A 25,032-nucleotide genomic window follows, 5' to 3' on the forward strand; every position below is an offset into this window, starting at 1 on the left:
TTTGTAGAGGCAAGTCCTGTCTTACAAACTTACTAGAGTTCTTTGAGGGTGTAAACAGACATGTGGATAAGGGGGAACCAGTGGACATTGTCTACTTGGATTTCCAAAAGGCTTTTGACAAAGTTCCTCACCAGAGACTGTTGAGAAAACTCAGCAATGAAGGAATAAGAGGGGAAGTCCTCCTATGGATTAAAAACTGGTTGAGGAACAGGAAACAAAGAGTGGGTGTAAATGGGAAGTTCTCACAATGGAGAGATGTAGGGAGTGGTGTCCCCCAAGGATCCGTTTTGGGACCAGTGCTCTTTAACTTATTCATAAATGACCTGGAAGTAGGGGTGGGTAGTGTGGTGGCCAAGTTTGCAGATGATACCAAATTATGTAGGGTGGTGAGAACCACAAAGGATTGCGAAGAGCTCCAAGCGGACCTTGATAAATTAGGTGAGTGGGCTAAGAAATGGCAAATGCAGTTCAATGTAGCGAAATGTAAAGTGATGCACATAGGGGCAAAAAATCCAAACTTCACATACACGCTACAGGGGTCAGTGCTATCAGTCACAGACCAGGAAAGGGATTTGGGCGTCTTAGTTGATAGTTCCATGGGAATGTCAACTCAATGCATGGCAGCGGTGAAAAAGGCAAACTCTATGTTGGGGATAATTAGGAAAGGAATTGAGAATAAAACTGCAAAGATTGTCATGCCCTTATATAAAGCTGTGGTGCGACCGCACTTGGAGTACTGTGTTCAGTTCTGGTCGCCACATCTCAAAAAGGATATCGAAGAGATAGAAAAAGTGCAGAGAAGGGCAACGAGGATGATTGAAGGATTGGAGCACCTTCCTTATGAGGAGAGGCTGCAGCGTTTGGGACTCTTTAGTTTGGAGAGGAGACGTCTGAGGGGGGATATGATTGAAGTCTATAAAATTATGCATGGGGTAGAAAATGTTGACAGAGAGAAATTTTTCTCTCTTTCTCACAATACTAGAACCAGGGGGCATTCATTGAAAATGCTGGGGGGAAGAATTAGGACTAATAAAAGGAAACACTTCTTCACGCAACGTGTGATTGGTGTTTGGAATATGCTGCCACAGGAGGTGGTGATGGCCACTAACCTGGATAGCTTTAAAAAGGGCTTGGACAGATTTATGGAGGAGAAGTCAATCTATGGCTACCAATCTTGATCCTCCTTGATCTCAGATTGCTAATGCCTTAGCAGACCAGGTGCTCAGGAGCAGCAGCAGCAGAAGGCCATTGCTTTCACATCCTGCATGTGAGCTCCCAAAGGCACCTGGTGGGCCACTGCGAGTAGCAGAATGCTGGACTAGATGGACTCTGGTCTGATCCAGCAGGCTAGTTCTTATGTTCTTATGTTCTTATGTTCTCTTTTCCCTCACTTCTTGGTCGATTCCCCGCTTACCATCGCCCCCCCTTTGCTGCGCGCTACTCTCAGCGCGAGTCATTTCTGGCGCGCTCCCGGGCCGTTTTGAGGAGCGCCAGGATTGATGCGCGCTGAGGGGGCGCAACAGCAGCAGCGTCGGTGCGGCTGCATTGTTGCCGCCCCTGTAGTGGGGAGTGCCGTGGGACCCCGCGCTACTTGGCGAGAGTAGCATGCAGCAGATGGTAAGTGGGGAATCGACCCTTTTCTCTGCGCCTGGAATTGTAAGCCACCTGGGAAAGGGACGTCTTTCTTGTATTGTCAAAGGCTTTCATGGCCAGAATCGCTAGGACGTTGTGGGTTTTCCGGGCTGTATGGCTGTGTTCCAGTAGTATTTTCTCCTGTCGTTTCTCCTGGCCAGCCACAGATGCAGACGAAACATCAGGAGAAAACACTGCTGGAACACAGCCATACAGCCCGGAAAAACCACAACATCCCGATGTCTTTCTTGTTTATGGTATTCCTTAAAAATAAGAAACAAGGAACAAGGTTGGCCAAACCCCAAAAAACTTGTCACACAACAGGAATCGCACAAGGAAGTGTTAATACCAACAATGACTAAAGTGCATGTAAGCAATATTCACAAAATAACATAATCAGGAATGATTCCATGAGTCCATAAGGTTCTCCCTCTATAAATATTTCATTCACAATCCTTAAAAATAGCCTGGAAGCTTGATGGTTTTCTATCAGGAGTGGCTAATCTCTCAGCCTTGCTTCTGTCCATCCTACTGGCCTCCCGTACAGGGCTGTTGGGTCGCTTAACATTAGGTATCTTTCCACATTTGGTCAGTTCCAGGTCAAATCCATGCAAAAGAATGTGAAGAATCCGGCCCAGAAGTGTCATCATGCATTGGAGTGACAGCAATTTATGTGTCCCTGTCCCTAAATAGTTCCTGTTGATTCCCAACATCCTACATGTTGGGAATAATTTCTTTGCCGGCCCCCTGGTCTGTTTTGCTGACCTGAAATGCCCTTCCAGGTGAGCACTGGTTATGCAGGTGTTTATTCTGTCTGTACATGTGGTATATCAGTTCAGATGTGTCAGACTAGGACAGTGATGGCGAACCTTTTCGAGACCGAGTGCCCAAACTGCAACCCAAAACCCACTTATTTATCGCAAAGTGCCGGCACTTTAACCTGAATACGGAGGTTTTAGTTTAGAAAAAACAGTTGGCTCAGAGGCATGTGTTACTCGAGAGTAAGCTTGGTGGTAGTCGGTGGCTTTGCTTTGAAGCAACCGTGCAACTCTTCGAACGGGTGAATCACAACCCTAGGACGGTTTACCCAGAACAAGCCCCATTGCCAGCCACCAAGCTTAATCCCAGGTAAAGGATCACACTTTAGGGTGCTGTGTGGTTTCCGGGCTGTATGGCCGTGTTCTAGCAGCATTCTCTTGGAGGCGAAAGGCATCTTGTTGGGTGCTTTCCACCCCGGCTCAGGGAGGCAGGAAATAGAATTATGTCACTTCCTGTCGAGGCTTGGAAACCGCCCCTTGCCAGTATTCTTTCCTGCCTTCGCCAGGGAGTGCACGAAATTCTGGCTCTCTGCACAGAATTCCATTTGACGATTCTTATTCAACCTATTTGTCTTCCTGTCTTACCTTTGTCTTGTGTCTGTTACTTCTGTTGGCAGGGGTAAGTGTTTAAGGGTCCCAGGGGGTCTTATAGAGGGAGGAGTTCCCCCTTCCACTTCCCTTCCTCGCCAAAAAGCTACCAATATGGCCTACCAACGCTTCTCCCCTCCCAGGCGAGCATAAATCAGCAGCCGAAGCTACCAGGTCCGCGCGCAAACGCCTCCAACTCCACCAGGTCCTTAGAGACTCAAGCACCTGGAACTCAAGGGAGCAGCTGAACGGCTTACAGCCGCATCGATAAGGAACGCGAACGCCGATCTAACGAGCCGGCCAGAAAGAAGAGCTCCGGCTCCGCCCTCACTTCCTCAAGGCGCCAACAATACGATTACAAGGACGAGATTCCGAGCGCCCCCTGAGTGCCTCCACCGGTCGCTACCACTCTCTCCCGCCCTGCCACATCGAAGCGCTTCTGGCGACGCCTCCCTCTCCCGCCTACCAGAGAACGCCTTCAGGCTCAAGCTCCCGATCGAACGCCACAGCAGGGGATCCTAACGACGCCGGTAGCCTTCAGACCCCTCCCCAGGCAACTCAGCAGACTAGTTCGCGCTAGAGTGGGAGGCCTCCCTGCACAGAGTGCGATCGGGAGGTTTTGGTGGATGCTGGGAGGCCCCCTTTAACTGGCAGTCTCTCACTCCTTTTCAGACTTTGCCAATTTCCTCAACAAGGTACTGAAGACAAACTGCAGCAATTCCACAGGGCTGGGGAGCTTGCCTCTTCTACCCTGTCCATCCCAGGGGCCCACCAACCTCGCGCGCATGGGTCTAGGGGTTACCCTAGCTCCCCATCGCCAGCTCCAGAAGAATTTTCTCCCAGACCTACTTCTAGTAGAACCAGATCTTCCAGGAGGAACCATCCTCCACATGAACACCCTAGATCTCTATCCAGATCCCCATCTCCGACATTGGATACCCTCCATTTCCCTGGAGATGAGAGAGACAGTGCAGAGGAGGATGATCCCTCCAGAGAACGTTTTTCAGACTCTGAGGAAGTGCCAACTATCCCAGACAATTCTCCCAGTGCTTCAAAGATGAGGAATTAGCCTTCATAAATATCCACAGTCCATTCCTCCTGCTTTAACCTACACGACGCAGCAGATGCCTTAGTCCTCAGGGGCTGCAGCTTCGCTCCCGCATATTGGTGGATGCCCCCAAAGGGCACACACACTTCCTACCTCAGGATGAAGACTCACAATTGACCTTTTCCCATCCCAGAATGCTTCATCAAAAAGATTATGAAGGGGAGGGTAGCACCAGCGGCTAACAAACATAGCCTTAGCTACCTCAGTTAAGAGGGCGCTATTTGGTAACCGAGTATGTGGACTCTATTCTTCAAGTCTCGGCGTGACGCCCCTTTTGTGGCCATCCAATCAGCTATCCAACTGGTTAAGGAGGGTGAAGGAAACATCAGAGATCCCCTGGACAAACGTTCGGATGCTATGCTGAAAAGATCACATGAATCCATTTCTGCTTCCATCAAGGCCCTGGCCCAGCATCGACCGTCGCGAGAGCTTTCCTAGTTTGGGCCAACTTGGCCCTAGAACTCCTACCACCTGAACTGGTCGCTGTCAGAGAGGGACTAGACGAGATCAAAACAGGCATTGCCTTCATCGCCGATGCTACCTTAGATGCGGTGATCCTTTCTGCCCGCGCCATGGCCTCCTCATTGGTGGTAATTTAACGCATGGGTCAGATCTTGGCAGGTAACGATACACATTCCTAGACCTTGCTTACCAGCTACTCATTCTAAGGCAACTCCTTGTTTAGAGGATCTACAACACATCCTTATCAACACCAAGGACAAGAAAAAAGTCCTTCCAAAATTTCTCCGCTCGGACAGTAAACAAACTCTGGTCCAGGCCCCTCTACCTTTCGCTCCCATAGGGCGCTTCTATCTCCAGAGATGGTGATCTAATTCCTGGAACCCCAGATATGACAAGAATAATTCCTGGACGAACAGAGAATCTCACTCCTTTCGTGGCAGAGGGAACTTCAGATCAAAGTTCGGCAAATCAAATAGGACCGAAGGTGCCCCCAAGTCCTGACTCCTCCCCAGTGGGAGGTCGTCTCCTTCTCTTCCAACAGGCATGGAATCAAGATCACTCAGACTCCTGGACTAAGGGAGATCATTTCACAAGGCTACGCCATAGAATTCATTTCGGTTCCCCCCTCCAAATTTCTTCCTTCCCCCTCAGCAAGCAAAAAGACAAGGTCACATCTAACCCACGTGGGTGGAACACCTCCTATCTACATCAGAGCTGTATAGATGGTTCCCCAAGCAGAGTAAGTATTCCGGGCATTACTTCCACTTTTTCAATCATTCCCCACAAAAGAACGGGGACTGGAGAGCAATCCCCAACCTCAGGACCCTGAACAAATTCCTCTAAGCTTCGAAGGTTCAAAGATGGAGTCCCCTCCGGACCATCTCGGAGGCACTCAGACCAGGAGACTTCATGACTTCCCTGGACCTGGCAGAAGCATATCTGCACATTCCCATCAGGCCTTCGCACAGGAAGTTCCTAAGATTCTCCATAGCGGACCAACACTACCAATTCAGGGCTCTTCCCTTCGGGCTTGCCTCAGCTCCCCGCATTTTCTCCAAGGTCCTTCTGGCTCCAGTCACCTTGCTAAGACAACGGGGTATTCACATACACCCGTACCTGGACGACCTGCTAATTCGGTCCAAGTCCAAGGAGCAAGCCATACAGGACCTCGAGATTGTGATGCAAACCCTTCAGCACCATGGGTTCCTAATCAACAGGGAGAAAAGCATTCTCACTCCAACTCAACGAATCTTGCATTTAGGAGCCCTAATAGACTCCAGGAACAATGCCCTCTTTCTCCCAGAAGAGAAGATATCCAAAATCCGAAAAATGACCACCTCTATTATGCTCCCCAGAACAGCCTCCTTACTATTCCTAGTCAAGCTCCTTGGCACGATGATCGCGGCCATGGATCTGGTCCAGTGGGGGCGATTCCACGCGCGTCCCCTCCAACGTATTCTTCGGCCCTTCCAACGGGACATCATCCTAAAACGGGACCATCCCATCATGGTACCGCAGTCCACCAAACAACAACTCCGATGGTGGCTTCAACAACAGAACCTGACCCAGGGCAAACCTTACCTGTACCCCAACCAGCTACAGATCTTCACGGACGCCAGCCTCCAGGGTTGGGGGGCAAGCCTCAACCAACATTATGCCCAAGGCAAGTGGGAACAACACCTATCCAAACTGCCAATCAACGTGCTGGAGGGGAAGGCTATCCTCCTAGCTCTTCAAGCTTTTCAGCACCTCATAGCGGGACATCACATCTTGATTTGGACGGACAACACCACAGCCAAGTCTTATATCAACAACCAGGGAGGCTCACGATCCTCCCGTCTGGCCAAGGAGGCCTCCCTGATATTGGACTGGGCGGAACTCAACGTTCAGAGCATCAGAGCAGAACACATCAAAGGATCTCTGAACCTCAACGCAGACTGGATGAGCCGGCAAACCGTTGCCCCAGCGGAGTGGACCCTGAACAGGAGAGTTTTTCAGGACATCGAACGTCGGTTCGGCAGACCAGAAGTGGACCTGTTCGCCACGGCACAGAACGCCCAAGTTCCAAAATTCATGTCCCGATTCTACCATCACAAGGCCCTAGCGATAGATGCCTTATCCAGTCCGTGGCCCAAGGAACTCTTATTTGCCTTCCCGCCCATTCCAATCATTCCCAAAATTCTCCGGAAGATCATGACAGAGAGGGCGCGGGTGATCTTAGTGGCACCGCTCTGGCCTCGAAGGCCCTGGTTCTCGATAATTCAGGAACTGGCCATAGGCCCCAGGTACCAGATTCCAGTCTCTTGGGATCTTCTCCATCAAGGCCCAATCCTGCATCCCAACCCAGACTGGCTCAAACTGACCGTCTGGTTGTTGAGTGGAGAAAACTAACCAGCAAAGGCTACTCCAAGGAAGTGACCTCCACCCTGATGGCATCTAGACGTCCGTCCACCATCAGAATCTATAATTACACCTGGAAGAAATTCGTCAGTTGGGCCAGGAACAAACACATTGACCCAGAAGATCCACCCTTATCTTCGGTCTTAGACTTCCTTCAGGAAGGTTTTGAGTCGGGACTCCGTAGCAACACTCTTAAGAGACAGGTCGCTGCCCTATCCACGGTATGGCATCCCTTCCACGGTCTCCCAGCAACTCAACACCCGGACGTTATCCGTTTTCTAAAAGGGGTCCAACAATCACAACCTCCCACCTGTCATCGCTTCCCATCCTGGAGACTACACACGGTTCTTTCGGCACTCACCAAGTCGCCCTTTGAGCCCATCCAAACCATCAATCTGAGATGGCTCAGAATGAAAACATTATTTCTGATAGCCATCACCTCAGCCAGAAGGGTCTCGGAACTCAGCTCACTCTCCATTGACCCCAACCTGTGTATATTCCACAATGACAGAGTGGTTCTTAGAATGGACCCTACCTTTAAACCTAAAGCGGCCTCCGCTTTTCACCTGCAACAGGACATTGTACTACCCTCTTTTTGTCCACGTCCGTCTCACCCCAGAGAACGCTCTTGGCACACACTAGACGTTAGGAGGGCCATTAAGGCGTTCATAATTCGAACAGAGTCCATTAGAAAATCACAGACACTGTTTATCAACACTTCCAATCCCAAGATTGGTCTTCCCATGTCCAAAGCCTCCATTAGTTCCAACCTTAGATTATGTATTGTGGAGGCTTACAGGGCCTCAGACCTCCCTGTACCAGAAGGAATCACGGCACATTCCACCAGATCAGCTTCTACCAATGCTGCTTTCAGACATAATGCTTCTGTAGAACAGATCTGTAAGGCAGCGATCTGGTCCAACCCCTCGACCTTTGTCAAACACTATAGACTACAGTCTTGGGGGGCAGCCGACACTGTGTTCGGGCAAAGGGTCCTGGAACACATCATAGAAGCGTACCCCCCCCCACCCCCCCCCCCCCCCACCCCCCCCCCCCCCCACCCCCCCCCCCCCCCACCCCCCCCCCCCCCCACCCCCCCCCCCCCCCACCCCCCCCCCCCCCCACCCCCCCCCCCCCCCACCCCCCCCCCCCCCCACCCCCCCCCCCCCCCACCCCCCCCCCCCCCCACCCCCCCCCCCCCCCACCCCCCCCCCCCCCCACCCCCCCCCCCCCCCACCCCCCCCCCCCCCCACCCCCCCCCCCCCCCACCCCCCCCCCCCCCCACCCCCCCCCCCCCCCACCCCCCCCCCCCCCCACCCCCCCCCCCCCCCACCCCCCCCCCCCCCCACCCCCCCCCCCCCCCACCCCCCCCCCCCCCCACCCCCCCCCCCCCCCACCCCCCCCCCCCCCCACCCCCAGAATTGTAGTCCATGAACATCTGGAGCACCATAGGTTGGCCACCCCTGGCCTAGAGAGATAAACAGACACATTCAACATGGCATCTTGATTTTTTCAGGAGACACCATCTTCCTTCTCCAGGTACACCTTCGAGCGAGGTCCTTTGCAGTGGGTTTTCTGCCCCACTCCTAAAAATAACGACTTCATTCCATAGGTGGCACAGTTTTCTTTCAGAAAACAAACTGGATTTGTGTGGCCTGGTATTTCAGGCACAGTCTAACGAATGTCGCGCTCTGTAAACACAACCACGATCTGGGTCTCCCTTCCCGTCCCAGGCTTTGAGTGGGAGGGTGTTTTGTTCTCACGAAGTCCAATTAGACGCTTTTGCAAAAGCTGAGCTTTCACACTTGCTGTAGCCAATTTCTGAAAGAGTGTGTGTGTGTGTGTGTGTGTGTGTGTAATGGCTTCTGGTCATCCATTAATGTTTCTCCTGTTTTAATTGGTGATGAAGAGATAATAATGCATATTTCAAATGTGTTGTATTTATGCTGTGTGTCTAGTCAGTGAAGGTTTTTGTATTTTGTATTGTTTATTACAAACCTTTCTTCTGGAGAATTCAGGTCAGTACGTGTGAAGTAGGTTAGGTTGATTGCTTTGAAAAGGCAGAGTGTACAGAATATGGAAGAAAACTGATTTTTATTGAACTACATAAGCTAAAGATTCCGATAACTAGTGACAATGAGGGTCATATGTGTAAGAACAAAGTGTTGTATTTAGATCTTAGACGTGGAACTTTAACCTGAATTTAGAGATGGTAAGTTGAAGAAGAAGAGTTTGGATTTATATCCCCCCTTTCTCTCCTGTAGGAGACTCAAAGGGGCTGACAATCTGCTTGCCCTTCCTAAGCATAAGCATAAGCATTTATTGTCATTGTGCATGCACAACGAAATTTACAGCAGCATTCCTTGATGCACACAATTTCAGACTCATACCCCATCCTCACTCTCCCCTTCCTCCACCCATCCCTTCACAGCCTCCTCACAACAAACACCCTGTGAGGTAGGTGGGGCTGAGAGAGCTCTGAGAAGCTGTGACTAGCCCAAGGTCACCCAGCTGGCGTGTGTTGGCGTGCACAGGCTAATCTGAATTCCCCAGATAAGCCTCCACAGCTCAGGCGGCAGAGCGGAGAATCAAACCCAGTTCCTCCAGATTAGATACACGGGCTCTTAACCTCCTATGCCACTGCTGTGTCTCAGCAAAAGATGTTAGTATGGTCGATTGAGGTGCAGTGGTCAAAAACATTGTGTGCTTCCACATTAGAATATAGTCCTGAATGAATATGAGAATTATCATTCATTTTTATTCGCTGCCTTTGTCAAAATAATTATTTTGTGCATTATTGATACAAGAGCATTCATAGTTCATTGTATTTTTTTTACCTTCAAACTTTTTTACCCTCAACGGATGGGGGTGGGGTGGGGTGGGGAGTGGGGCTAGGACCCAGGGGGAGTATTCTACAATAAAGAAGGTTCTACATGGGGTGCTGTGTGGTTTCCGGGCTGTATGGCCGTGTTCTAGCAGCATTCTCTCCTGACGTTTCGCCTGCATCTGTGTCTGCATCGTGTCTGAGCGCTGCGTTTGATGGTTCCTGAGTTTGGTGGTTCAGCGCTCAGACACGAATTAAAGAACACGAAAGGCACTGCAGACTATTTCAGCCAGAAAAATCAGCAATAGCAGAACACTTGATAAACCAATCTGGACACAGAATATTATTTGAAAACACAGAAATTCTGGACCACTCTGACAACCACTACATCAGACTACACAGAGAAGCCATTGAAATTCACAAGCACATAGACAATTTCAACAGGAAGGAAGAAACCATGAAAATGAACAGAATTTGGCTGCCAGTGTTGAAAAACTCTAGAATCAAGACAGTGACTGATTAGCTCCACACAAACACAGGACAACTATAGACTATAGCACTCAAAGGGAACAAAGACCAGGATACCTCTATTCAGATCCATTCAACTATTGACCTTGCTAGCTTCATTGTTACTCCCATGCTACAGACTTCTCTGTGACTCACATGCCAGGCTACTCTATTCAGATAGCCTCACCTTTTCACCTCACAGTATATATACTCCACTTGCTTTCCATTCCTACCATCAGATCCTCTGAAGATGCCAGCCACAGATGCAGGCGAAACATTGGGAGAGAATGCTGCTAGAACACGGCCAGACAGCCCGGAAACCACACAGCACCCCAGTGATTCCGGCCGTGAAAGCCTTCGACAATACAAGGTTCTACATGTTGAGTTCTGTGGTGGAGGATTATACAACCTTACTTTTTCTGACACAGGCTATAATAGACGTAAGCAAGCTTCACATGCTATTTTATCTGAAAGAATGAATTTTAATTTAATGAAAATTAAAAATTGTAGACTCCAAAGTCATTGTCCTGAAAATCCTGAAAATCACGTGGCCTTCAGGAACCCATGGGGATTTCAGCATGGGTCTCCCATGTACCATATTTTCTGGACTACAGATAATATCCAGTTTTATTGCACTGTTTGTTGGATGTGTTATTTTTCATGCATTGTTTTATAACTCTGTAGTTCATCTTGCATTTCAGTGAGAAAGGTGGGCTACAAATGTTGTAAGTAAGTGAATAAATCAATATTTAATATTGACAACAGACTTGTTTATAGACCGGTCACCTGAAAATTTCCTCCAGGTGACTGAGGAAAACACTTTGCATGCTGGAGGTATCCGGCCCCCCTCCCCCCCCAAAAACCATGGATGTATTGTAAACAAGAGCCAGTATGGTGTGATTGTGTTAAACACTGTTGTGCTAGGTCAGTGGTGGCGAACCTATGGCACTCCAGATGTTCATTGTAAAGTTGCTGCTTAGCCTTGGACGGTTTTCGTCTGACAAGGTTGGCGGGACGCCCAGATTGGGGAGTGTTTCTAGTATCTGCAGTTTCTAGTATCTGTATCTTCTGTTTCTTTTGCCTGTCTTTGTGAAACTGTTTCAATGTAGTTTTCAGATGGGAACTACAGGTGTTTATCTAGCTTTGGCAGGAACTGGTGGGGTGCCCGTAAAAGAGGCTGTTCGAACGTTGGGAGGTCAGTTCCCGCATTGCTTGTAATCGACTTAAAATGCCAGCTCAATAAAGAACTTGAAAAGTTACTTTTGGCCTGAACTTTACTGGTTCCTTACATTCATGGACTACAATTCTCATCGTAGTCCGTGAACATCTGGAGTGCCATAGGTTCGCCACCACTGTGCTTGGCACCTGGGAACTAGAAGGCCGGAAAGTGAGAACAGGTTTATTTCCTAATCAGTGAAATATCCACAAGTGAATGGGCTTAATTTTTATAATGCGAATCCTGAAAATTCAGAGAAGGGGCCTGGAATCTGCCCCAGCGATCCCGGCTCCCACTGAGGGTTTAAAATGCCTTGCCTTTGCTAAATTGCTTTTGTTGTTTGGCTGTGAATGAAGTGAGTTTTATTTGGGGAGGGGGGGTGGACCTCCTATTCCCCTGCCCTTGCAGATCCAGCAGTCTGAACTGCCTATCTGAAATTTGAAGTAGTACTGGCCTACTCTTGGCTTGAGCTACAGGCGAGAAGAATTTCTCCCTCCTTCTCTCATGCACACAGTTGTCTGTTTTCTTTCTAAAGCTGTTGGTCTCCTCTTCCTATTCTACCCCGCCCTCCCCCTCACAGCCAATGTGCAGACTTTCTGTTGTTGGAAAGAAATGCCTCACAGAGCAAAACATAATCAAAACCAGAAAACAATGGCTGTCTCGAAGTGCCGATTCTGACCACAGCTGCCTTTGCGTGAATTCATGTTGTCCGCTCTGAAACGCATGTGGATCTGCTTATCTTGGAGGGGGGGGGGGGGATGATCTTTCCCCATCAGGGTCCTCTGAAGCTTGGGGCTCATTTCTTCATTTCTTTCACCTGAAGGTTCTTGGCCTTCCTCTATGGGAGGGAAGGCTGTCTTTGGCCTGCATCTCTCTTCCCCAACCTCCTTTCTCTGCTGTTTCCCACCAGCAGCTGTTTCTCCAGCCCTAGAGGTTTGCTGAGAAGCATCACTGTTCTTATTAAAACTCTGCTTATTTCCTAGCAAATTCCTCAGGAATACCTTTCTCCTCCCCGAATCTGCATTGACTTTCCCTTTGAAGTCAACTCCAGAAATAACGTAGGGTTATGTGGATTCTCCATACTATTGGAGTTTCTTAATAGATGTTAAAAACTTTTGTTGTTGTTGTTGTCGAGTTCCTGGCCGTTGGTCAGTGCAGGAGTCCAAACTCCCAATCAACTGTCTCGAGATGCGAGCAATCCGTCTGGCCTTCCTGGCTGTCAGCAATCACATACAGGGCTCCCAAGTCCTCATAAGAACTGACAATATCACCACCAAGCAGAGGTGGGATCCAGCAGGTTCTCACAGGTTCCTGAGAGTAGGTTACTCATTATTTGTGTGTGCTGAGAGTGGGTTACTAATTGGTGGTTTTGCCACGTGATTTTTGCCTTAGTTACGCCCCTCCTCTCAGCAGTAGCGCGCGGAACTTGAAGCAGTCTAGCAGGAGGTGCACCAGCGTGCGTGGCAGCCTGTGCCTGCATGCATTCGTTTCCCGCCCAAGGACCGGCGCAGCGGCTGCGTCCTTGACACAGCCCCACTCAGCAATGCCCCGCCCCTGGAATGCCCGGCCACGCCCCCGTCGTGCCCCGTCCAGCCCCATTGGCGCTACGCCACAGTTTGAATCCCTCCACCATGGGAACCTGTTACTAAAATTTTTGGATCCCACCACTGCCACCAAGTCGTACATAAACTGGCAGGGGGGCTCAAAATCGAGCTCCCTACACAAAGAAGTGTACGCTCTCCTCTCCTGGGCAGAGAAGAACATTGACTCCATCAGGGCAGAACACATCCAGGGGACCTTGAACTGTCAGACCGACTGGCATTATGCCATACCATCCACCCTACAAAACTGCCACTCTCCTGGAGGCGACTGTGGGCATCTTGGATGAGTGATTTCCCAACCCTTTCTCAGGGAGGCAGGAACTAAGTTTCCTACTTCCTGTGGAAGGCCTGGGCGTCCATCTTGTCCCCCAGTATTTTTCCTACCTCAGCAGGGAGAGCAGGTCTCTTACTGGGCTCAAAGCCAGTAGAGATGCTTTCGCAATTTTTTCTTGGATTTTCTTGATTTTTCCTTGGTTTTTTGTTTGCCCTATAGGTTACTGCATGGACTGGATGGTGGGGGGTTCCCTGATCTTGTAGCAGGGATTTCCCTCATCTCCCAAGTCCTGATCAAGCCGAAAGCCACATAATGGCAGCTAGGCCTTTCACCCCTCCACCTGAGACCTTCAGTAGGTCTTCAGAGGAGGGGACCAGGGCAGCGACCAGTAGAGGGTTTTTTCCCCCAATGAATATACTTTATTGTTTTAAAAAAGAAAGAAAAGGGTGTGCAAGAGACACACCCACAAAGAACAACGAACAACAAACAAACAAACAACAAACACAAATAATTTGCATGTCAAGCTTCCACGGCTTTAACTACATAACAAGTTCCGTATAATCCAAACTAATAAATCTCAGAAGCTGTTATCAAGAAAGGAAATTGTAGAAACTTCCCCTTCAACCTTTTTCGCATACTTTGTTCTAGAATCTCGCTATTACACCTGACTGTTCTTAAGTCATTTAACAATTAAAGAAGAAAAAAGTTTATCTATAATACTAAGAGTTTTATATCAGTACTCTATAGATATTGTTTCTCTATAGATATTGTTTCTTAATAATTTCCTATCCTATGTATCCCTTACTCTTAACATAAAAAAAAACACAAGAAGGTTTAATCTAATATAACTTAATATTCAATCGGGAATATTAGGACATTCGATCTTCTCTCTTGATATAAAATCCAGAGTTGCCAAGTCTTCATATATTCTTCTGCTGGTTGTTGTCTAATTTGAAATGAGCTTTTGTCCATTATAAAAAGTTGTTGGACCCGTAGAGGGTTGAAGATGTCCCAGATGGGGACTAGTGCCGGGAAAGCAGCGGGTGCAACCGCCGCAGCCACGTCAGTGGCAAAACGTGGCAGCGAGTCCCGGCAGCGAGGGAAGATGCACCGGTATGATTTGGAGGTGGAGTTGCTTTAGAGCAGTGGTGGCGAATCTATGGCACGGGTGCCAGAGATGGCACTCAGAGCCCTCTCTGTGGGCACGCACAGAGTGCCCCTCCCCCCCACATCTAGGCTGGCCTGGGCCGCTGGGCTCGATCATTAGCATTAAACCTAAGACCTAGTTTTGGGGAAGCAGTGTAGGTAACCCTGTTAAGCGCTGATAAACCCCACTAATTTTCATGGGAAGAACTAAAGCGCAATCCTTTACCTGGGAGTAAGCTCGGTTGTTGGCAATGGGGCTTGCTACTGAGTAAACCCTCCCAGGGTCGTGATTCACCCGTTGGAAGAGTTGCATGGCTACTTCAAAGCAAAGCCACTGGCTACCACTGACTACTACTGAGTAACGCACGCCTCGGAGCCAAAACCTCAATATTCAGGTTAAATTGCCGTGTTGGCACTTTGCGATAAACAAGTGGGTTTTGGGTTCCAATTTGGGCACTCGGTCTCGAAAAGGTTCGCCATCACTGCTCTAGAGCACCAGCGACCCATGTCAGGCCGCGGAGGGTGAAGCTGCTCCATCCCGGCAGCTGCTCCTGGCACCAGGCAATGAGCCGCGCCACGATTGCAGCCCATGCAGGGCTGAGGAGGGAGGAAGCCTGCAGAAAGTAGCGGGAGAAGGGGAAAAGCGCCAGCGCCCCATGTAGGGACGCAGCGGGCACGGTAAATGACCAATGGACCGTTTTCTCCAGAGAAACTGATCTCTTTTATAATTCTGGGCTATCTCTCGACCTCTCATTAGAAGTTGGCAACTCTGGCTTGTCCATGTCCCCCCCCCCCCCTTAACCGTAGTCACATGTGATGTCTGAACACAACCAGTATCTCCTCAGTAACTGTGCTTGTCTCGTCTTTGAGGTGAGTTTATTTGCGGATACCCACATGGGGCGAATAAGAATCACCTCCAGACTAATACCCTGTTTCCCCGAATATAAGACATCCCCTGAAAATAAGACGTCGTAGAGGTTTTGCTGAAGTGCGAAATATAAGGCATCCCCCGAAAGTAAGACGTAGCAAAGTTTTTGTTTGGGAGCTCGCCCGACGAACAGAACACAGAAAAATAAGACATCCCCTGAAAATAAGACATAGCGCATCTTTGGCAGCAAAAATTAATATAAGACACTGTCTTATTTTCGGGGAAACACGGTAGTAGCATTTGTAGGAGCAGTGGTGGCGTGGTGGTTAGGTGTGCTCTAATCTGAGGCTTATCTGGGGAATTAGATTAGCTTGTGCACTCCAACACACGTCACCTGGGTGACCTTGGGCTAGTCACAGTTCTTCGGAGCTCTCTCAGCCCCACCCACCTCACAGGGTGTTTGTTGTGGGGGGGGGGGAGGGAAAGGAGTTTGTCAGCCCCTTAGAGCCGTGGTGACGAACTTTTGGCACTCCAGATGTTATGGACTACAATTCCCATCAGCCCCTGTCAGCTAGGCCAATTGGTTCGCCACCACTTCATTAGAGTCTCCTTGCAAGAGAGAGAAGGGGGATATGAATCCAACTCTTCTCGTATGGTGCGCGTAGCTGTAACACCTGAGTGGGAAACTTGCTCTAGGACTGCCTGTATGGCAAACTGATCCCTTGGCTGGAAGTGTCAGCGGATGGAAGAAAGACTTAGTCAGCACTTTGGTTTGCACGTGAAGCTTCCTAGGGCTAGGATGTCAAACGTGTTACCTGGACGCCGGATCCAGCCCTTTGAGGGGGCTTCTCAGGCCCGCAAGCCAGCTGCAGCAACACCCCCTCGAGAGTGAGTGGTGAGGGATGCCTCAGCTGACTCATGGGCACAATAAGCCCTCTCACCACCCCTCTCTGCTGCCAGCTGACCAGTCCAGGCACACAGACACACACACACACGCGCGCGCGCGCGCACACACACACACACACGGTGTTGTCCTGGGTCCAGCAGGAGCAGCAGTGGCGTAGGAGGTTAAGAGCTCGTGTATCTAATCTGGAGGAACCGGGTTTGATTCCCAGCTCTGCCGCCTGAGCTGTGGAGGCTTATCTGGGGAATTCAGATTAGTCTGTACACTCCCACACATGCCAGCTGGGTGACCTTGGGCTAGTCACAGCTTCTCGGAGCTCTCTCAGCCCCACCTACCTCACAGGGTGTTTGTTGTGAGGGGGGAAGGGCAAGGAGATTGTCAGCCCCTTTGAGTCTCCTGCAGGAGAGAAAGGGGGGATATAAATCCAAACTCCTCCTCCTCCTCCTCCTCCTCCTCCTCCTCCTCCATCCGAGACAGCCACCTCCCCCAAGGCCCCAGCCTGACAGAGTCACATTGATATCATCTCCAGGCCTGACACCGCTGTCCCGGGGCATTTTCATCTGTGACTGCCTTTTAAGCTGTTGCAAGACAGACCGGAGAGGGCTGCCTTTCCTGTTTTTTAATTTGCCTGCTCTCGTTATCACTTGATTTTCCGCCCAAGCAAAAAGACACAGAAACACTTGCAGTGCTGAAAAGTTTGGAAGGTGCTCAGTGCCACCACCTTGATTAAAATGCTTAGGATTATAATTGTGACTTTGTGTTGAGACTGCATTGTAGCATAGATGCCCCTTAGAGGGGGGTGTGTGTGTGTGTGTGTGTGTGTGTGAGTGAGTGAGTGAGTGAGTGAGTGAGTGTGTGTGAGTGAGTGAGTGAGTGAGTGAGAGAGAGAGAGAGAGAGAGAGAGAGAGAGACTTTGTGTAGCATCCTCTTGAATGTGTATCCTGGATGATCTGCGGTTGGATCTCAGATTGCAAATGCCTTAGCAGACCAGGTGCTCAGGAGCAGCAACAGCAGAAGGCCCTTGCTTTCACATCCTGCAGGAGAGCTCCCAAAGGTACCTGGTGGGCCACTGCGAGTAGCAGAGTGCTGGACTAGATGGACTCTGGTCTAATCCAGCAGGCTCTTTCTTATGTTCTTAAGGCCATTGCTTTCACATCCTGCATGTGAGCTCCCAAAGGCACCTGGTGGGCCACTGTGAGTAGCAGAGTGCTGGACTAGATGGACTCTGGTCTGATCCAGCAGGCTAGTTCTTCTGTTCTTCTGTTCTTATCTCTGGCACTGTGTGTGTGTGTCTGTGTGTGTGGGATTTTGTTGAAGCAGCGGATTTACTCGGAGTAAACCACCTTGTAGGACGCAATGTAGACAAGAACTGATAGACACACAGTCACCAGTGCAGTTCTATTGTATTGCTATCTACAGACAAAGTGCTTCGCCAGACCACAGGTGTTTTCAGGCACTCCTCACACCTGTGTCTGTGCTAACTATATACAAAAGTGGTACCAATCAGGTGCCCTCACCTTATCAGGTTTGCACATGGTACAAACTGTGCACTCGGCACTAATCTGCACACGGCACCTGTTAGAAGGAGGGTCCAGCTGCCATTTAGATTTTGCTCATCTAAACATTTACACATGTTCTGACAGATTTGGCTATAAGGTGGACTGCAGTCTTCCCTCTCCCTGCTGATTTCCCTGTAGTCTTCAGGCGAACGGCATGTTTCTTCCCCAAATGGGAAAGGATAGGAGGGATTAGCATGGAAAGAATTGATCAACTGCGGCCTTAATTATCTTCAACTGGTATTCAGAAGAAGAGAGTTTGGATTTATATCCCCCCTTTCTCACCTGCAGGAGACTCAAAGGGGCTGACAATCTCCTTGCCCTTCCCCCCTCACAACGAACACCCTGTGAGGTAGGTGGGGCTGAGAGAGCTCCGAGAAGCTGTGACTAGCCCAAGGTCACCCAGCTGGCGTGTGTGGGAGTGTACAGGCTAACCTGAATTCCCCAGATAAGCCTCCACAGCTCAGGCGGCAGAGCTGGGAATGAAACCCGGTTCCTCCAAATTAGATACACCAGCTCTTAACCTCCTACGCCACTGCTGCTCCTTTGAGGTGCACGAACAGAAAGGACAGAGGGGTATTTTGCTGGTTTCCGGGCTGTATGGCCGTGTCCTAGTAGCATTTTCTCCTGATGTTTCGCCTGCATCTGTGGCTGGCATCTTCAGAGGATCTGATGGTAGTAAAGCAAGTGGAGAATATGTACCTGTGGAATTTCCAGAGTGGGAGAAAGAACCATTTGCCTGTTTAATAAGTGTAAAGGGTGCAATTAGCAAGCTTGATGCGAAATGTCAGGAGAAAATACTATTAGAACATGGCCATACAACCTGGAAACCACACAACACCACACTGATTCTGGCCGTGAAAGCCTTCGACAATAGAAAGGACAGAGCGTGTACTGTGCCACTTTTAGGCTGCTGGTGGAGAAATGTCAGAACTGGAACATTCCCTGCATTAAAAAAGAAAACTCCCCTGCATTTGGTTCTGGTTGGTTTTCCGGGCTGTGTGGCCGTGGTCTGGTGGATCTTGTTCCTAACGTTTCGCCTGCATCTGTGGCTGGCATCTTCAGAGGTGTATCACAGAGGGAAGTCTGTTACACACTGTGATCCACCAGATCACGGCCACACAACCCGGAAAACCCACCAGAACCAGTTGAATCCGGCCGTGAAATCCTTCGACAATACATTCCCCTGCATTTGTTTATTTAATTGAAAACGTCTGTGTGCCACCTTGCCTCCCCCTAGGTTAGGACCTCCAAGGCAGCAAGCAGTTCGAAGACATTAAAAACAGGATGAAACCACCACCGTGTATATAAAACAGTGTATTTATTTATTTAATAAACCAGCATCGAAGAAGAAGATAAGGATTTATATCCCCCCTTTCTCTCCTGTAAGGAGACTCGAAGGGGCTTACAATCTCCTTTCCCTTCCCCCCTCACAACAAACACTGTAACGAATCAGTCAAAAGCAACCGTGTTAAGTTCTTTGTTGAGCTGGCATTCTTAGTCGGAAACAGGCAATGCGGGAACTGAAACCCAGATCCCACTCAAACGCTTATACAGGGCAAAAGAGTATAAACAAGGCAGGATTTCACACAGAGTTTCACATCAGGCAAGCAAGCAAGTGAAAGATAACCAAAACAGTGAAATCCCCCTTCCCGGGCGTTAAGCCAAAAGCCTCCGGCGAGAACCTTTCCAAGGTCGGACTACACACACACACACCCCAACCTTACAAACACCCTGTGAGGTAGGTGGGGCTGAGAGAGTTCCGAGAAGCTGTGACTAGCCCAAGGTCACCCAGCTAGCGTGTGTAGGAGTGCACAGGCTAATCTGAATTCCCCAAATAAGCCTCCACAGCTCAGGGGGCAGAGCAGGGAATTAAACCCGGCTCCTCCAGATTAGAGTGTACCTGCTCTACGCCTGGGTCTGGGCTAGCCTGCATCCTGCTCTAGATTTCTGCCCATGGTGGGGGTCTGTGTTTCTAATGGGACATCTTGTTCACTCCCACTTGGACTTTTCGACCCTCGCCTGTGCTGTGCCGCTCTCGGCAGCGAACGCGCTTGTGTGCCTCGTTGTCGCTAATTTGGTCATCTTTGCCAGAAGCGGCTTCAGTTTTCTTGTCCCTAATTGGCAGACGGGCAGAGAGCGAATCCTTCACAAGCTTTTCAGCAGAGCTTTTAAATAGAAGTGTAGTGTTCTGTGTCTCTTTTGTTGGCTGCTGGGGCAGAGGTAAATTGGCTCTTGAACTGAGGCCAGCCTGGCGTGTTTTGCTGTGCCAAAGTGGAACAATGTATGTGAATTACTGCGAGTTGCGTTCTTGAAAACCCTGCTGAGTTTCATGGGGTAGAGCCCGCCTGGCTAATGGCAAGATGTCTGCTCCAGAAAACAAAGGCTTTGGAGGGGGGGATTCTTCTCCCCACTTGTGGCAAGGATTACAGAGTACATGTGGAGGGGAGAGAAGCACAAAATGCCGGCTTTGTTTGGGATCGGGATACTTCGAGGTCCAAGGTTTCCCGTTCGAGTAGGGCTGATGATGTCGCATCGGATATGAAATCTTTCCCCTCCGTTTTGTGCTAGCTGCCCAGGCAGGCGGGCTATACAGCGTTGCCGGGGAAATGCTGTACATCAATCTGTTATTGTATAAACTTTTAACAGCTTGTGTGTGCGTGTGAGTGTTTGTTTATATGTATATTACAGTGGTGGGATCCAAAAAAATTAATAACAGGTTCCAATGGTGGTGGGATTCAAACAGTGGCGCCTGCCTCGCAAGGTGTCTGTTGTAGGGAGAGGAAGGGTAAGGAGCTTGTAAGCCACCTTGAGTCTCCTTACAGGAGAGAAAGGTGAGATATAAATCCAACTACTCCTCCTCCTCCTCCTCCGCCTCCGCTGCCGCCGCCACCTCCTTCTTCCTGAAGCTCTTCCTGTACAACTTCACAGCCAAGTAACTGAATTGTTGATCAGCTATGAAGTCTCCGATTGAAATGTTAACTTTGCCATGGCTTCATGTCTTGTGCTGCACCCTCTTTTATCCTTAGCTTCCCCCACCCCCAACATCTGCAACTAAACCCGTTTTACAGAATCTTTGTAAGGCTTAACATCCAGACCGGGGTGGGGTGGGGGATGGGGTAGCACTTGCAATGTTGTGTGTTTGATAATGGCACCTTTCCGCTTTAAATAGCCTTCTTCTTCTTTCTCCTTTCTCCAATCCAGGAGATTTGTGGAGCTATGACTTCTACAGCGGAGAGTTTGTCGTGTCTCCTGAGCCAGACACGAGCGTGCACACGTTGGACCCTCAGAAGCACAAATATATCATCCTGGGAAGTGATGGACTTTGGAACATGATCCCACCTCAAGAAGCCATTTCCATGTGCCAGGACCATGAGGAGAAGAAGTACTTCATGGTAAGCTGTACCTGCTGTACTGGAATAAGAACATAAGAACAAGCCAGCTGGATCAGACCAGAGTCCATCTAGTCCAGCTCTCTGCTACTCGCAGTGGCCCACCAGGTGCCTTTGGGAGCTCACATGCAGGAGGTGAAAGCAAGGGCCTTCTGCTGCTGTTGCTCCCAAGCACCTGGACTGTTAAGGCATTTGCAATCTCAGATCAAGGAGGATCAAGATTGGTGGCCATAGATTGACTTCTCCTCCATAAATCTGTCCAAGCCCCTTTTAAAGCTATCCAGGTTAGTGGCCATCACCACCTCCTGTGGCAGCATATTCCAAACACCAATCACACGCTATGCGTGAGAAAACGCTTCCTTTATTAGTCCCAATTCCTTTTCCCCCCCCCAGCATTTTCTTTCATAATGGATGCCCCTGGTTCTAGTGTGTATTGTGAGAAAGAGAGAAAAATTTCTCTCTGTCAACACTTTCTACCCCATGCATAATTTTATAGGCTTCCAAACATATCCCCCCCTCAGACGCCTCTCTCCAAACTAAAGAGTCCCAAACGCCTGCGTAGCCTCTTCCTCATAAGGAAGGTGCTCCAAATCTTCAATCATCCTCGTTGCCCTTCTCTGCACCCTTTTTTCTATCTCTTCGATATCCTTTGAGAGATGTGGCTGCACCAGAACTCTCGAACACACATACTCCAAGTGCAGCTTCGCATCTCACTGCTTTGTATATAAGGGCATGACAGTCTTTTGCAGTTTTATTATCAAATTCCTTTCCCACTATCCCCAGCATAGAGTTTTCTCTCAATAGCTGCCATGCATTGAGTCGACATTCCCATGGAACTATCAACTTAAGACGCCCAAATCCCTTTCCTGGTCTGTGACTGATAGCACTGACCCTTGTAGAGTGTATGGGAAGTTTGGATTTTTTGCCCCTATGTGCATCACTTTGCATTTTGCTACATTGAACTGCATTTGCCATTTCTTAGCCCACTCACCTAATTTATCAAGGTCCGCTTGGAGCTCTTCGCAATCTTTTGCGGTTCTCACCCAACCCTACATAATTTGGTGGTATCATCCGTGAAACTTGGCTAAACCACACTACCCACTTACTTCCAGGTCACTTCACACACGGTATGAATAGGCTAAAGAGCACTGGTCCCAAAACGGATCCTTGGGGGACACCAGTCCCATGGTGGAATCCATATCAATTGACTGACTTTCCTGGGATGCCTGTGCCAGGAATCTTGGGTGGGCGTTAAAAGGGATCCTTTGAACTGCTTCCTGCCTTCATTATTAAAGTCGCCAAGATTCTGGCGCTTCGATGATGGTCACACCAGATCTTATGAGGTGTGGCTGCCAGAAGAAGCTGTCGAGCGTGCAGTGTATTGTCGAAGGCTTTCATCGTTAGACAGGCTAGAGCCTGTGTGGTTTGCAGTTCTATAGCATTCTCTCCTGACGTTTCGTCTGCATCTGTGGCTGGCATCTTCGGAGGCTCTTCGGAGGCATCTGATCCTCTGAAGATGCCAGCCACAGATGCAGGCGAAACGTCAGGAGAGAATTCTGCTAGAACACGGCCAGACAGCCCGGAAACCACACAGCACCCCAGTGTCGAGTGTCCCTTCCCTGTTTCCCCCTGTTAACAACTGGCAAATAAATAACTCTTGGAAATTGGTTTTTTTGAGCTCTCAATTTGCAAGTGGGGATAACAAGAAAGGAGGTTTGTAAGGATAACAAGCATGATGTTGTAAGCTGTCATTGGCTCCCCCATTGAGGACAAAAGTGGGGTAAAATATATATAGAAGAAGAAGAGTTGGATTTATATTCCCCCTTTCTCACCTGTAGGAGACTCAAAGGGGCTGACAAACTCCTTGCCCCTCCCCCCCTCACACCAAACACCCTGTGAGGTGGGTGGGGCTGAGAGAGCTCAGAAGAACTGTTGACTATTTTAATTTATTTTTATTTATAATTGGACTTTTAGACCGCCCTCCCCCGAAGGGCTCAGCTCAAGGTCATCCAGCTGGCGTGGGTTGGAGTGTGCAGGCTAACCTGATTTCCCCAGATAAGCCTCCACAGCTCAAGAGGCAGTGCGGGGAATCAAACCCGCTTCCTCCAGATTAGAGTGCACCTGCTCTTAACCACTACACCCATCATCAAAGAATCTAGAAGAAGAAGAAGAGTTGGATTTATATCCCCCCTTTCTCTCCTGTTTGAACACTCAAAGGGGCTTACAATCTCCTTGCCCTTCCCCCCTCACAACAACCACCCTGTGAGGTAGGTGGAGCTGGGAGAGCTCCAAAGAACTGTGACTAGCCCAAGGTCACCCAAAATCTAGATGATAGTGCTGTGAATGGACCATGCCCGTGACTCATATTGAGATAGCTTCATTGTGTATTCCTTTGTCTCTTTCCTGATCTCGCAGGGAGAGCACCAGCAGTCGCTGGCCAAAATGCTGGTGAACAGGGCCCTGTCCTCCGGCTTGGAGTGCAGCGCGATGCCCGCGGCAGACAACACCAGCGCCATCGTCATCAGCCTTTCTTCGGCGGGGAGCAATCCGAGCGGTTTGGAAAGCGAAGAGGAGCTCTGCTTCAACTTAGCAGAGAGCCCGTCCTATCGCAGTCCGGAGACATGGACGACGACTTCCTCGCGGTGCTCCACACCACCCGTCAAGGTATAAAAATGTGTGAACAGCCCGACTGGATTGCAGGAGGGTTAAGCTTTTTCAGCTGAGATCAAGAAGTTCGACTTCTTTTAAGCTGAGATCAAGAAGTTCAAATTTCTACTGTAGGTGGGGGACATCTTAGACGGGTGTCTTCTCCACCAATAGCAAGGAGGCAGGAAGTACTCATAACTTTTGCCGTGTCACTTCCCTCCTGTGGTTCTGAGGCCATTTTCGTCAGTATTTTCTCCTGCCTTACAGGGAGCAGTTGTATTTGTGAGAGGCTCCTAGGTACCAACTGTGTGTGTGTGTGTGTGTCGCAAACTTGGCAGTGTGTGGAAATGCAAACTTGGCACTTAAACTGCATACCCACTGGCTGTTAGAATGATGGTGAGATCTGTGCTTTGCCGGCGGCGACAGTTGGGAGTGCGTTGGGACTAAAACCACTTGATTTTTGAGTGGAACGTGGTCTGAAGGACCACTGTATCCACTGACATTCATTTGAACTGAAGGGAAGGGTCGGCGGCTTTCAAGGGTCGGATTTTGACTGGTTGTGGCGTGGAGTTTTCCGGCAGTGTGGCCGCGGGTCTGGTAGAGCACTCTCTCTGTGATACACCTTCTGAAGATGCCAGCCACATATGCAGGCGAAAATTTAGGAACAAGATCTACCAGACCACAGCCACACAGCCCGGAGAACCCACAACAGCCAACTGAAGGGAAGGGGTCTGTAATCCCCTCCTCTGCAACATAGGCAATAACAGAGGCTTGGGCAATAGATGGGCAAAAAGCTCAGTTGTTTCCCCTCCATCCCCTTCCCCCTCCATTGCCTTCTCTTATGGTCTACCTTGGTCCATTCCAGGAGCCCCGTGACACAGAGTGGTCAGCCGCAATACTGCAGTGGAAGTGCTGGTCACAGCCTGAGTTCGATCCCGAGGGAAGCTGGTTTCAGGTCGCCAGCTCAAAGTCTGCCTAGTAGATGTTGTGGTGTGATGTCATATAAGAAAAGGGGTGCAGCAGTAAATATTAGTAATAGGACCACGACTACTGTTGCACTCTGGCTATAACTAATTTTTCTTTTTCAAAT

The 25,032-nt window shown here is 49.5% G+C and overlaps 1 protein-coding gene across 1 annotated transcript in view; it reads left to right on the plus strand.

Moving 5' to 3' along the window:
- The window catches only part of PPM1D (protein phosphatase, Mg2+/Mn2+ dependent 1D), a 55,828-nt gene that overhangs the window by 19,277 nt on the left and 11,519 nt on the right, over nt 1–25,032 (plus strand). Inside the window, exons 3-4 of the mRNA XM_048519435.1 lie at nt 21,109–21,299; nt 23,712–23,960. Coding sequence (XP_048375392.1) covers nt 21,109–21,299; nt 23,712–23,960 — 440 coding nt within the window. The remainder of the gene's footprint in view (nt 1–21,108; nt 21,300–23,711; nt 23,961–25,032) is intronic.

Source organism: Sphaerodactylus townsendi, linkage group LG16 (genome assembly GCF_021028975.2).
Source record: "Sphaerodactylus townsendi isolate TG3544 linkage group LG16, MPM_Stown_v2.3, whole genome shotgun sequence".
Taxonomy (NCBI): domain Eukaryota; kingdom Metazoa; phylum Chordata; class Lepidosauria; order Squamata; family Sphaerodactylidae; genus Sphaerodactylus; species Sphaerodactylus townsendi.